This window comes from Girardinichthys multiradiatus, chromosome 14 (genome assembly GCF_021462225.1).
Source record: "Girardinichthys multiradiatus isolate DD_20200921_A chromosome 14, DD_fGirMul_XY1, whole genome shotgun sequence".
Classification (NCBI taxonomy): domain Eukaryota; kingdom Metazoa; phylum Chordata; class Actinopteri; order Cyprinodontiformes; family Goodeidae; genus Girardinichthys; species Girardinichthys multiradiatus.
The window spans coordinates 27,355,513-27,369,311 of NC_061807.1; the positions used below are offsets into that span (position 1 = coordinate 27,355,513).

Below are 13,799 nucleotides of genomic sequence, written 5' to 3' on the forward strand. Positions count from 1 at the left end.
TCTACATTACATATGGGTGGGTATTATCCAATCCTGGGGGTGTGCCGACTCTGTTCAGCTTTTACCTTTTGTGAAATTATTAACTAAAAGTCATCAAAAAATTATGATTCAATTAGAAACCAGAAAAAAATGAATTATGAAGAGGTTTAAATTCTATACAAAAAAGTACACTTTGAATGTGAGTCAGTGGCACAGATGTCTTTGTTTAGTTTAAGAGGCATATAAAAGACTTGAAGAAAAAATTATGAAAGTTAAAATTTACCTCTAAATATATAATCTGTATTTTCATCAACACAGCCAAGGTTTTATAAAAACAAAATAAAAAAACATGTTTAGGGACCTGAAGTATCTTTTACAGAAACAGCTGTCGCAATTGATAAAGATCTTGTATTTCGTTGTATTTTTAGTCTGATAATCCACAAACTGGTAAAAACTCTACGTTCTGCATAATATGTCTTATTTAATTTTTTTTCTTTTGGTATAAATTCAACATTCTTAGAGTAACGCCTCTCTTGCACAAAGTTGTTTTTTATTTTTTTTATAAAAGCTATTTACTTTAGATAAAACCAACACATTTGGATTCATGCACAGAATTAACTCTTTTGAAATATCATGCTGGCCAGTCTAGGATATCTAGAGCGCTGGATGTGGCCCTCAAGCTGTAAAATACCCAGGCATGCTTTAGGATATTTATTGGCAACAGAGACTAACCTGACATGAAGGAGCAGCTGTGGATAAACTGGCTAAAGTTCAAAGTAAGTAGGACATTAAACATCCAGTGACTTTTACTCTAAAACAGACTTAAAGTCATCCTAGCTATTTATTAAACTTGACTAGATACCTCAGGCATTTCAAAGAAAGAGTGTTCCATAACCCATTTTTGTCGCAGTAGAAAAGTTAAATTCACAAAAAATTATGAAACTGCATACTGTGGTATGCCAAGCTCTTTAGCACAAAGATTTACAGATCCCTTTTCTACAAAAATCAGACCTAGTTTCATTAACATATTGCACGTATAGTGTATTGCCAAGCAAGTAAAAATAATAATAATCACGAGAAATAAAATTTTCAGTTTTTAATTGCAGAAAAAAATAATTGGGCAAAAAGTTTGGATACCACTGAACCAGCCATTAACCTTCCACTGCTCTGAGGACTCCTTCATTTTTCACAAACGTACCACGTCACAACATTATTACTAAGATAAACATTACCGAACCTCAATTAAAAAAAATCCAAACTGTCTCTTTAAGCAACGTGTTACTTTTTTCCTATTCCTGGCACTCCTTGAGCTCTCTACCTAGTAGCGGGAGTCTGGCCAGGGACAGGACAGCACGTAAAAAAAAAAAGAAAAAAAAAAAAACTTGGGGGGCAACGTCTTGACGTCACACGCCGCGTTGGCTCGCAACAAGCGGTGAAAAAGTTTCTAGACCCCCCGGGCCCCCCCGCACCACCCCCTCGTCTTTATGTTTTTGTTGGGGGGAAAAGTTGTTGGAAGTTTTAGCCGTGTGGATGTCGCGTGTTTTCCGTTTTCTGCCTCCTCGGTAACGGAGGGAATGAGCGTCGGTGCGAGTGTAAAGTCGTCCACGGAGGTTTAGAGCAGCGCTTTGTGTCCGTGGGCTCGGGCTGAAAAATCTCAGCGGCCGTGTCCGTCGGCGCTTCATCTCGTTAGCTACCTAGCTGAGTCCCCAACAGAGTTAACGCCACCTCGCCTCCCTCGCAGCCTGTCTCTCCGGGAAAGCTTCCAGCTTCAGCGCAGAGATGGCGGAGACCAAGATCATCTATCACATCGACGAAGAGGAGACCCCGTATTTGGTGAAGATCCCCATAGCTGCAGAAAATATCACCCTGCTGGATTTTAAACAGGTCCTCAACAAGCCAAACTACAAGTTCTTCTTCAAATCTATGGACCAAGACTTTGGGTGAGCTGCTCTGAATGTTTTCTGTGCATTGCATGAAAAACGAGGAAAACTCGGTGTTGTGGAAAAGCAGGGATTTTCATTTCAGCAGTCCAATCTGAGAGCATGTGGAGGAACTTAAACTTGAACCAAATTAGAGAGGTTATTTCCAGCTGTAGCTGCAGTGAGAATAGACAAAAAAAGAACCATCTTTAATCATAATCTACATATGTGTAAACAGTGCTGATAGATATCCACTGCTTCCTTTAGGTTGGGGCTGTTCTTACTAAATCTAATCATTACAATGGGAAGCCTTCCCTGTTCCTGCTGCTTTTCTTTGCCCTAATCCTCTTCCCTCCCTCCCTTCCTCCTTCAGTTCATCATCTGGTGAAATCCTTGCCTTTTCTTTCCTTCAGGACTGAAGCCAGAGTTTTCTTCCCCCTCCTCCCTACTCTTCAACATTTTGGCCTGCACAGCCATCCTTTCAATCCCTGGCTTCCTCTGGTCTTTCTTCCTGACCCTGTCCTCAAGAAAGGAGCTGTCTCCCCTATCAATTAATCCTTTTCCCCCCAGTGTGGCTGCTGTGCGTTTTCCTGCAGAGGAATGTGTGCTTGTGGTTTATTCACCCCGTGAGACCCTCAAGGCTTCAGTTAAATGCATTGTTGTTTTGGATGAGTTTCTTTCCCTTGTCAGATGGCAGAAGAACGAAGAAGCTGCAAATTCAAACCTGTGATTGGGCGATATTGCTTTTCTTTAGGTCCTACGTGTCTGGAGGAGATTGTGTACAGTGCCTTGCAGAAGTATTCATACCTCTTTCTATATATATTTTTTCACGTGTTGGTTGCTATTGAGGAGCTGTAGAAAACCACAGCTCATGTGGAGTGGGGGGATGTGTTATCTGTTGAGAGGACAACTATTGAACTGCTCATTATAAATATAGCCTTTTATGGATCAGAGGTTAGAAGGAGCGATTGGTGAAAGAAAACCATAAGATCTCCTGTTAACATTTTGCTACACAGCAAACAGAGCACAGTCCTGGGAGAAAGCAAAAGTCAAACCTTTAGAGGCTGCGTAAACCTATCATGGAATGGTATAAATCAATGGGTGGATCTGACTGAGCTTGAGCTGTTCTGCGAAAATAATAGGCAACTGTATCAGTCTCTCTGTGCTGCTAGAAACATACAAACAACCCAGAAGACTTGCAGCTGTATCTGCAGCGAAAGGCAGTTCTCCAAACTGTTGACTCACCGGGCTGCATGCAAATGCATGCCACACTTTTTAGGTTTCCATCTAGTAAAAAAATCTCTGAACCTTCATCTTCCTTCCACCTCACAATTATCTGTTGCTTTGTGTTGCTCTGTCACATAATCCTTAGAAAATCCATTGAAGTTCGTGTAATCTGGCGAAATGGGACGGAACGCAGGCAACATCTGGTTTGTAGTTTGACCAAATCTGCAGAGGAAGGTGTTTAAGTAATCTGTATACAAGTCTGGATAAGTATGGAAAAGAAACATACATTGATTTATATTTAAATTATGTATTTATGTTTTTTAGAACTCAGTTGAGTAAAAAGGAAGCTGCAGATAAATGCCCTCAATGAAAAGTTAAAGGGACATTTCACTGCCTTTTTGCCCTCTAGACCCTCTTCAATCATGGATTTTGTAGGTTTGCAGTGTGGTGCTCTAAACCATCTTTATTAGTGTCTGATTTTCCATGCGAGATTTGACGAGTGGAAGTGGGATAAATATAGAAAAATAGATATGAACTAAATTAATCCAGATGTCGACGAAAGCGTTTAAATAATCCTGACCACAATGGCGAACTGGAAACCAGCTTCAGTTTTGTGTTATTTCATGACTTGTGTAGCATACATAACAAAACTCACCACATGCTTTTGTGTTGACCTTTCCCAATTTTCGTGCATTCTGCAGGTTTAATCTTTCAGTTTTTCACCAACAACACGTCAGTTTAAAGTAGTTTTCCATTAACCTCCCATTGTGTAAGTAAATGGTAAATAGCAGGAGGTCACTCAGTTAATAATCATATGTCTGTAAGTAAGCTGCCCTAAATGAGGATCAGAGGAACCACAGTCAATACATTTGTTGGAAAATGTTCAGAAAATAAACAACTAAATATTACATGAGATTTGAGTATTTTTTATAATTCATCTCCATAGTTCATTAAAAATACCAAACTTACCAGAGAAATAAACCGATACACACGGGTCCACACTGGGCTGTTTATTGGAACTGAATGGAAGTAGGGAGGCAACATGGGTGTGCTGATTCTTGAAAGGAAATGAACTCGGAGTTAAATCGGAGCTCAGCTGGGAAAATGAAGAAGCTTCGACAAATGGCTGAAAAGAAATCTAGAAAGTTGAGATGGATCAACAGTTTTTAGCATCTCTGTTAAAGTTGCAACTACATAAAATCCATGAAATGTGATTTATTTATTTTTTGGGAAAGTGAATCACTGTTGCCAATATTTAGAATTCTGAGTTAATTGTTCAGATTTCTCATATTGTTATTTTATTTTACTAAATTTGATTGTGTTTAGAGTAAAATGTCTCAAATAAAACAATTTCAATAAATCCGCACTGATTTTTATTTTTTTTCCAGACCTATTGTCAGTGGAAGTTTCGATTTAAATCCTATTTGTTGCCAGACACAGATATTTGTGCAAATACTGTAAATTTAGGGTATATCTTCTGTCATAAACCAAACTATGGTGCCTAATATTCTTTTAGTCTTTTCTTTCCTCATACCTCAAAACCTAGAAGTGCACCATTCTACCAGTAAGATTGTTCCTGATAGGAGTGGAGGCAGATATACGATAATTAAACAATGTGTTCATTTTTAATAAAAAGAAAATACACCATGTTGCAAAATTATTAGGCAATTGAGCATTTTGAGATCGGTTTTATGCATATTTTCCAACTCCAAGACATGTAAGCCTGATTACCTTGTGGATTTATGCATTTCAGTTTGTATTTTTGTAATGGAGGATGGACTATGGAGAGCAAGGTGTACATAATTACCAGGCAGCTTTTTGTTAGACAAAAATTTGTGAAAAAAGAGATTTAACTGATTCTCAAAAGGAAAAAAACAAAAACAAAATGGCACAATCTTTCGGGAAGCATGCAGCGCTTATGAATTTGCCAAGATATTGGAGCTGGATCACAGAACCATCCAATATTTTGTTGAAAATAGTAAGCGGGGTCACAAGAAATGTGTGTTGAGAGAAAAAGAAGCGAATAATTCCCCAAAGATTGTAAAAGAATCTACGACAGAGTTTTAAGGGCCTTTTTAGATAGAAGATACAGAATAATGTGGCCATGGTGGAGTAAATTTCTAGATTCATTTCACATATTTACACCAAAAAATGTGAATATTCTCTGATGTCGAAGGTTGAAAATCTGCGAGAAAAAAATGATAATTTTCCATGATTGAAGGCAGACATTTACGATGCGAAGATATTATCTGACATTGTAAGGTCAGAAAGTTGCCTGAAAAAACTAAGATCATAAAGTCAGACATTTGTGACAAAAAATGCCAGAATTCCTCTTAGATTTAAGTGTTAGATTTATGAGATACACAACTAGATATTATTCCAGTGTAATTGGAAGATCCAGGCTCTTTTCCTGTTTCAGAACCACATGTCCCGGGTCAAGATTCGCCATGATTGCCTCAGATTGGGATCCGGAATACACGGCTGAGACGGGGAGGAAGAAGCTTCAACACAGCTGCATCAAGTCTGCACCTGGAAGATGTGGTTCTGATCCAGGAAAAGAGCCTGGATGGACCAATTATACTTAGAAATATGAAGATGCTCATCTCTTAAATTTACCACTCGAACTTTAGAGGACTTCTGGCATTTTATGTTGCAAATGTTTGACGTTTTTGTTCTTACAAATTTCTGGCTTTACATGGTCAGAGAATATCCTAGTTTTAATATAGAAAATGTATCCCTTTCATCACAGAAAGTTTTCTCCCTTCTTTTTTTTGCGTATTTACAATGAATATCCATTTTGTTTTCTTGTAAATACATGAAATTAATCTAGAAATTTCTGAGTTTTATTTGGCGGAAATGTGCTCCCCTGTAGTCACATTGTTTCGTTTCATTGATGTACTCCGGCCCTAATACTTCGTAAGGAAGATTTTTAAAGGTTTATGGATTGACGAGATAAAAATAACTCATAACGGACCATATGAATGGACCAGGAAGAGACCAGAGATCTACTTAGACTTAGGAGACCGGAAGGTGGAGGTAGGGTACTGGTATGGGCTGTTTTGGGGTTTAAGATGGACTCATAATCATCTCAAATACCTACTGCCAGTTTTTCTGGAGACAAGCAGTGGTGCAGGAAGAAGTCCTAGTCTTTCATGAAAGACCTTGAAGATGAATCCATGATGATAAGGCCCCCTTCCTCGCCGGACCTTAACCCTGGAGTGCTTGTGGGTCCTTCTTAAATGCGAGATTTAAAGGGAAACCGTCCACATCTCTGAGCAGAACCTTGGAAGCTGTGGTTGCTGCTGCGCAAAAAGCTTCCTCACCAACCGATGAAGAAACTGACAGACTCAGGCTTTCAGTGAAAAGAAGAGCGGCTTTATGGGTCAGTGATTTTATCCAATGAATCCAAAACGAATCCTCAGAAATACAACTTGCCTAATAACTCTGCCCACTCTGCATTTATCCCCTTCTCGATAATGTGTGGAGAAGCTTTGCTGCCATTACAGCAACCAAACCCTGACCAGCTTTTTGCATGTTCTCAATGGTCTTTTAATGGTTTTTCTTTTGCGATGAGCTCCAAGTCTTTGAGGTGGGACGGTCTCCTTCCATCACCCTAATTTTTAGCTCCCTCTACAGATCCTCTATATTGCTGTTTGGGTCAGCTGGTTCTTTTGAATAATGGTAGATTATGACCCTTGATCAAACTGAAATAATGAGCAGCCTCCTGCTGACAGATATTATTTACTGGAGTCACATAATTTCTGAGGGTAACAGTAGAAATATGGAAAACTACTATAGCCTTCCTGTGTCTCTTCACATATTTCTATGTATTTCGTATCTGTATAACGTTGGCTGTGTTTTTGCATATTTTGGGTACAAAGTAAATTCTTTTGTCAAGTCTTTGATTTGCCTTTCAAATGAAATAAGGTTTGAATTTTCTGAATATTTGTTTAATTTTTTGAGGACTGAACTTAAAGTTGGTTTTCCTTAAAAGAATTTGGCAAATATATGTTCTTAGATGATATTTATGACAGAAAAGAGCCTTTTTTTTGTGTCCAAGGGGGACAGGTTGAACACAAGGTGAAAGGTTAAATCATCAGTTCTGAAAGCTGGTAGGAAACATGTGAAAAAGTTAAAAGATTTCCTCTGTGTGTTATTAGACATCACGTCACTTTATTTAGACTTATGGGATTGTTTGCACACATTGTCGGTGTCACTCTGAAGGCAAATCTTTGCATCCCAACTGAGTAAGAACACCCTGAATCAGGAGGAAAACGACCTCCAACCCTTCTTCAAACCGCGCTGCCTGGTCGGATTCACTCATCCGAACGTCTCCAACTGCTGCTCAGATGAAGACATTTCAAACATAGCTCAGAGTCAGCTGTCCAATCAAAGGAGGGATTTCCCCCTCTCCGACCTGGGAGAGGAGTGTGTAATAGTGTGTGTTTTCATTTGCCCTGGTACGAGGCCAGCTGTCGGCCTGAGCCTCGTGTGTGGCGGTGCAGGGGGGGAGGATCCACGGAGGAGAGCAGGCCAGAACTGGTGCTGCTAAACCAGGGGTGGGATCACAGCCATTTGCTGGGTGTCTGGGTTGTCTATAGGGAGAATGGGGTGGCGTTCAGTTAAAGTTTATGGATACTTGCTGTGTGCATGCGCTCCTGGAGAGGGCCAGGGAGCTGTTTCAGTAAGATTAATTATTAGAAAGCTGATGCTGTTGAGAGTGAGGAATGTAATGGCGGCAGGGGACTGGAAGAATGGCATTGGAGCGGGTTTTAGGAGCTTAATGCTTTAAAGGCTGGAACAGGACCTGCATTACCTCAATATGTTAACTCAAACATAGAGAGGTTACCTGTTTGTTTTATTGTCCTGACATTTTAACCTGTTTTGGACGGAGAAGGAATGAGACAGGTATTCTGTCTATAGACTGTTGTTGCTGAAGACGTTAATGTTGAATTAATGAAGGGAACAGTGGCCAAGTCCAAACGGCTGCTTGCAGAAGCCCAACGGCGCTCGATTGATTCCCAACCAAAAATAACCTGATGGATATTGGCTGATGAAGATGGAGAAATGGACCGATCGTGTCTTTGTGTGCTGAATCCCCAGACTTGTTTTAGATAGATATTTAAGTCCTATTGCAATGAAGCCACATGTTTTCCTGTCTGATAAGAAAGAAAGATGGGTTTAGAGGAGGAAGGACTGGCGGTAACTGTGTTTTGTCTGTGTTTTTGAATGTGTTTGATCTTTTAGTAGCTGCATGAAATTTGTTTGGTGGAAATAACTTTCTGCCCACACGTCCACCGCTGCTGTGTCCGACTGGTCACTTGCCTCATCTGCTGTGTGCAGCTCGACACATCTTCCATCAAAAATAGTCCAGGGCTGTATTTTTAGCACAGCGCCGGGCCGTTTCTGGGCTGCTTCTGAAACCCGCCGCCTCTGTTAGGATAACATGCATTGTTTAGAGTGTGTGTGTCCAGCGACTGTGGTGCAGTTTCAGTGCGACACAAAGTCCTGCTGTATCCAGAGGAGACATGGGAAAGATAAAATAACCGATTCATCTCTTGCTCCAGGAAGATGAAGTGGATTATGGTCCTCTGGAGAGGATTTCTTACAGCATTAACACATTTTTAGCTGGTGTCGTGAGAGAGACATATCAAAACGGTCGAACCGGTGTTCACAACAACTCAATTCAAAAGATCAGAAGAAAGTGGTGGACCCTGGAATAAAAACATGGAAACAACAGGAATAATCATCCAGTGACGCTTTCTTAATGCTGGTCAATTAGAGCAGAGAGAAATATCGTGATTTCTTGTTGCTATGAACTTACTTAAGCAAAATCTTTAGAGTTATGGAGCCCCAAGTGCACATTTACAGGTCCTTCTCAAAATATTAGCATATTGTGATAAAGTTAATTATTTTCCATAATGTCATGATGAAAATTTAACATTCATATATTTTAGATTCATTGCACACTAACTGAAATATTTCAGGTCTTTTATTGTCTTAATACGGATGATTTTGGCATACAGCTCATGAAAACCCAAAATTCCTATCTCACAAAATTAGCATATCATTAAAATTGTCCCTAAACGAGCTATGAACCTAATCATCTGAATCAACGAGTTAACTCTAAACACCTGCAAAAGATTCCTGAGGCCTTTAAAACTCCCAGCCTGGTTCATCACTCAAAACCCCAATCATGGGTAAGACTGCCGACCTGACTGCTGTCCAGAAGGCCACTAATGACACCCTCAAGCAAGAGGGTAAGACACAGAAAGACATTTCTGAACAAATAGGCTGTTCCCAGAGTGCTGTATCAAGGCACCTCAGTGGGAAGTCTGTGGGAAGTAAAAAGTGTGGCAGAAAACGCTGCACAACGAGAAGAGGTGACCGGACCCTGAGGAAGATTGTGGAGAAGGGCTGATTCCAGACCTTGGGGGACCTGCGGAAGCAGTGGACTGAGTCTGGAGTAGAAACATCCAGAGCCACCGTGCACAGGCGTGTGCAGGAAATGGGCTACAGGTGCCACATTCCCCAGGTCAAGCCACTTTTGAACCAGAAACAGAAGCGCCTGACCTGGGCTACAGAGAAGCAGCACTGGACTGTTGCTCAGTGGTTCAAAGTACTTTTTTCCGATTAAAGCAAATTCTGCATATCATTCGGAAATCAAGGTGCCAGAGTCTGGAGGAAGACTGGGGAGAAGGAAATGCCAAAATGCCAGAAGTCCAGTGTCAAGTACCCACAGTCAGTGATGGTCTGGGTTGCCGTGTCAGCTGCTGGTGTTGGTCCACTGTGTTTTATCAAGGGCAGGGTCAATGCAGCTAGCTATCAGGAGATTTTGGAGCACTTCATGCTTCCATCTGCTGAAAAGCTTTATGGAGATGAAGATTTCATTTTTCAGCACGACCTGGCACCTGCTCACAGTGCCAAAACCACTGGTAAATGGTTTACTGACCATGGTATCACTGTGCTCAATTGACCTGCCAACTCTCCTGACCTGAACCACATAGAGAATCTGTGGGATATTGTGAAGAGAACGTTGAGAGACTCAAGACCCAACACTCTGGATGAGCTAAAGGCCGCTATCGAAGCATCCTGGGCCTCCATAAGACCTCAGCAGTGCCACGGGCTGATTGCCTCCATGCCACGCCACATTGAAGCAGTCATTTCTGCAAAAGGATTCCTGACCAAGTATTGAGTGCATAACTGTACATGATTATTTGAAGGTTGACGTTTTTTGTATTAAAAACACTTTTCTTTTATTGGTCGGATGAAATATGCTAATTTTGTGAGATAGGAATTTTGGGTTTTCATGAGCTGTATGCCAAAATCATCCGTATTAAGACAATAAAAGACCTGAAATATTTCAGTTAGTGTGCAATGAATCTAAAATATATGAATGTTAAATTTTCATCATTACATTATGGAAAATAATTAACTTTATCACAATATGCTAATATTTTGCGAAGGACCTGTATAATACCACGTCCATGTTAGAGGAAAAGCTGAAGCTGTTTATCAACAACAAAGTTAAGGATTCACCATTTTTGAACTCCAAGCTTCTTTCGTGTTCTGAACAGGGAGCTGCTACTTGACATTTTGTACCTGTTGTGAGAAGAACGAATGATTTCGTTTATTTATACTTCATTAACCTTCCATTAAGCCCAGTTTTAGATCATCATCCCCACCTTTTTACAGATTTTGTCATATAATGCGATGGTTCTATCTAAGCTACAAAACTGCATTATGTTGGACAGATCATTCTGAATGTTGGAGTGTTTGGGTCCTCTGCAAAGGAGGCAATTGTCTAGTCTCTGAAGGCTTGAACAGCTACTAATGGAATGCCTCCAACCGCTGCAGGAAGTAGGCTGCTCTGTATTACCACTGCAAAATGGAGGACGCTCCTTTCCAAGAGGTCTTATGGAGTGCCAAGGCATGGCTAGATGTTAAGGTCCAGGTAACTGCATGATCTGAAAGCACACACCTACATTTGGCTGAGCTCTGTGTCCTCATAGATCCAGTATAGATGAGTAATACCTGAGGAGGGAAATGGGTCTTTTTCCATCAGTTCTCCTCCTTTTTAACTGCTTATTAGGAGTTTTTCTTAACCTGGCTAGTTTGTACAGCTTGTTATATAAAAGTTTGTTATTAAAAAACGTTTTATATTTCAGATAAAGCTGCACAAAATATCACATCAGTTGTCATTGCACTTTCAGTGTGCAATGACGCAATTGCAAAGGAGTGTTTTGGTGCGATATTTGGTAAACTACACTATTTCAGGCAACATGCATTAAGATTCTGATGGATGGATGGATGGATGTTCTTTCACTGCCTTTTATGCTCACACCTCTTGTAGATCTATGCGACCAAGATGCTAAAGCCCAAGGAGGCTTTTTGTGACGATCAAAAAGAGAGAGCTGTGATGAAGATGTAGGTCAATGTCGACCAATGCCGCCATCGCAATTGTCATGTTTGCTAGTTTCATACAAAAACATTTCCTTGGATCTGTCAGGAAGAGTGTAAACTCTTTCATTGCTTGCATTTTCAGTTTTCTTTCAGAGCAACCTGAAGCCAAAGTGCTGCTTTCTGCAGCTGTTCCTCCACCCAGCTGTCCTGCACTGACGCCACATTTATCTCTGTAATGTTGTGAAAACAGCGCAGTTTATGCTTCCTAAACCTGCTCTCTGTTGTTCTTTTTTTCAGGGTGGTGAAGGAAGAGATTTCTGACGACAGTGCCAAGTTGCCTTGTTTTAACGGCAGAGTGGTGTCATGGGTAAGGAGTTGTAAACTCGTTCTATATATATTCAGCGTATTTCTCGAGACCTAAACTTGTGATGGCTCTTATTTAAATGCCTCCAGATTTTGTGTGAAAGATATCTAGACTCTGCCTTTATGTTGAACTCGGTCAAGGTTTTCTTGATTGTATCTAAAGTCTCTCTGTTAATATGATCTTTAGCTACAGTAAGGTCTCTGGATGTCTCTCTGTGGGACATTTTTCAGAAGAAACATCTTTCGCAATGACCGAACGTGTAGAACATCAATGTGTAGCTCCCAATTTCTCTTGTCTGCCCAGGTTCCAGTCCTCACCTATGGTCATGAGTTGTAGGCACCGACCAATAGGATGAGATGAAAAATACAAGTTGCTCAGATGAGCTTCTGGCACTTTGGCGTAGCTGATGGGGGAGACATGCAACAGTTCAGGAGGAGCTAAAAAAAAAAAAAAGTCAACTGAGGTGGTTTGGGCATGTGGTTAAGAAGGAGGAGAAGCAGGACTCAATGTATAGAAGTTATAGTTCCCAGCTGGCTTGTAAACGGTCCCTCAGGATGAGGTGGGAATACAGACTTCTAGGATCTCTGCTCAAACTGTTTCCCTCTTGATCTTGTGAGCTAGAGAAGATGGATCCCAGTATGGATTGAAGGATGTGCAATGGGGACTGGAATCTGTAGGCCCCGTCACGATACGATTACGATTGAGATTATTGTCAGGGCAGGGTAATTAAATTTACCTTCTCCGAGTTAGGTTGCGTCAATGGCTGGATAAATGGATGGATGGATTTGTGCAAGGATGGATGGATGCGTCTTAATTATCCTCAAACATCTCTTCATTTATGTTGCAGAGTGCTCCACTGGTTACACTGTTGCCAATGAAATTCATTAAGAAGACCTAATACTAACCAGCTGTATATGGATTCTGAGCTAAATCATTTAGTTGTATCCAAGGAAGTGAGCAAGGAATATGATTATTGCTTTTGCATCTGAGTCAGGGGAAAAAGGTCTGGGCTGTTGGATCAAAGAAATGTTACAATCCCTTTGATTCCAGTTTAAAGTGTGCAGATTCTTGACATTTAGTAACTAATTAACACCAGTGTGAATGTTTCGCATTGTGGCGTGTCGAGCCCAGCTGCTTCCTACATGCTAAACAAATCATAAAGAAGGCGACTGTTTCTGTTATCGTTCAATTAGCTCGGCTCCATGCTGCACAGCCTGTGAACTGTTACAGTAAAGTGATTTGCCAAATTCAGTTGTAATGCTTTCCTTTTCTCTGGTGGAAGGCCCAGTTGTTTTACCCCACCCCGCAGCTTGGATCTGAACAAAGACAGAACATTGGGACTTGGCCTAGAAAAGCAGGTCGGAGGCTGAAACATCTGTTATGTGCATAAAATCGAGGCGGGGAGAAAAAAAAACCCACTGAAGGAAAAGGAGAACAAAGCTTTGAGACCAGAGGAGCTGATAAGTGATCCGCACACGAGGACTGAACCAGGAGTCCCAGAAGTGTTTCATGAAGGGACGTCTGTCCACGTGTGCTGATCGAAAGGGTTTCTGCAGACAGAGCAGAGCTTATTTATAGGAAAGCTTTGTGACACTGGTGTGCTGTAGATATCATGGGAAATGTGTTTCTGAACACACCGAAGGGCTGTGCCGTGATAACGTGATGAGACCTCTGGATATACACTATTTAGCCACACATTTCCAGCCTCATTCCCTTCCTGTGTGTGTTTTTAGACTGCTTGTAATCTGACGCTGTGTGGCTTTCATCCTAATTGTTGCTGTTTGTGTGTGTGGCCAGATTTCCTGCATAATGAAGGGAGACAGGTTAAGTGTAGGATAGCGTTTCAGTTTGCCCTTGAGACGTTGGTCTGAAAAGAGTCGAGTGTTTCTATGTCAAAGTAGTTGACA

General features: G+C 40.9%; 1 protein-coding gene across 2 annotated transcripts in view; it reads left to right on the forward strand.

Moving 5' to 3' along the window:
- Positions 1-1,417: 1,417 nt before the first annotated feature.
- Positions 1,418-13,799, forward strand: part of dvl2 (dishevelled segment polarity protein 2) — a 32,983-nt gene continuing 20,601 nt past the window's right edge. The window contains exons 1-2 of one of the 2 annotated variants that reach the window (XM_047386659.1): positions 1,418-1,919; positions 11,826-11,895. In XM_047386659.1, the coding sequence (XP_047242615.1) occupies positions 1,759-1,919; positions 11,826-11,895 (231 nt within the window). In that variant the 5' untranslated portion in view covers positions 1,418-1,758. Of the gene's footprint in view, positions 1,920-10,918; positions 11,080-11,825; positions 11,896-13,799 lie in introns of those variants that run through there. The other variant, XM_047386660.1, reaches the window with a different exon arrangement.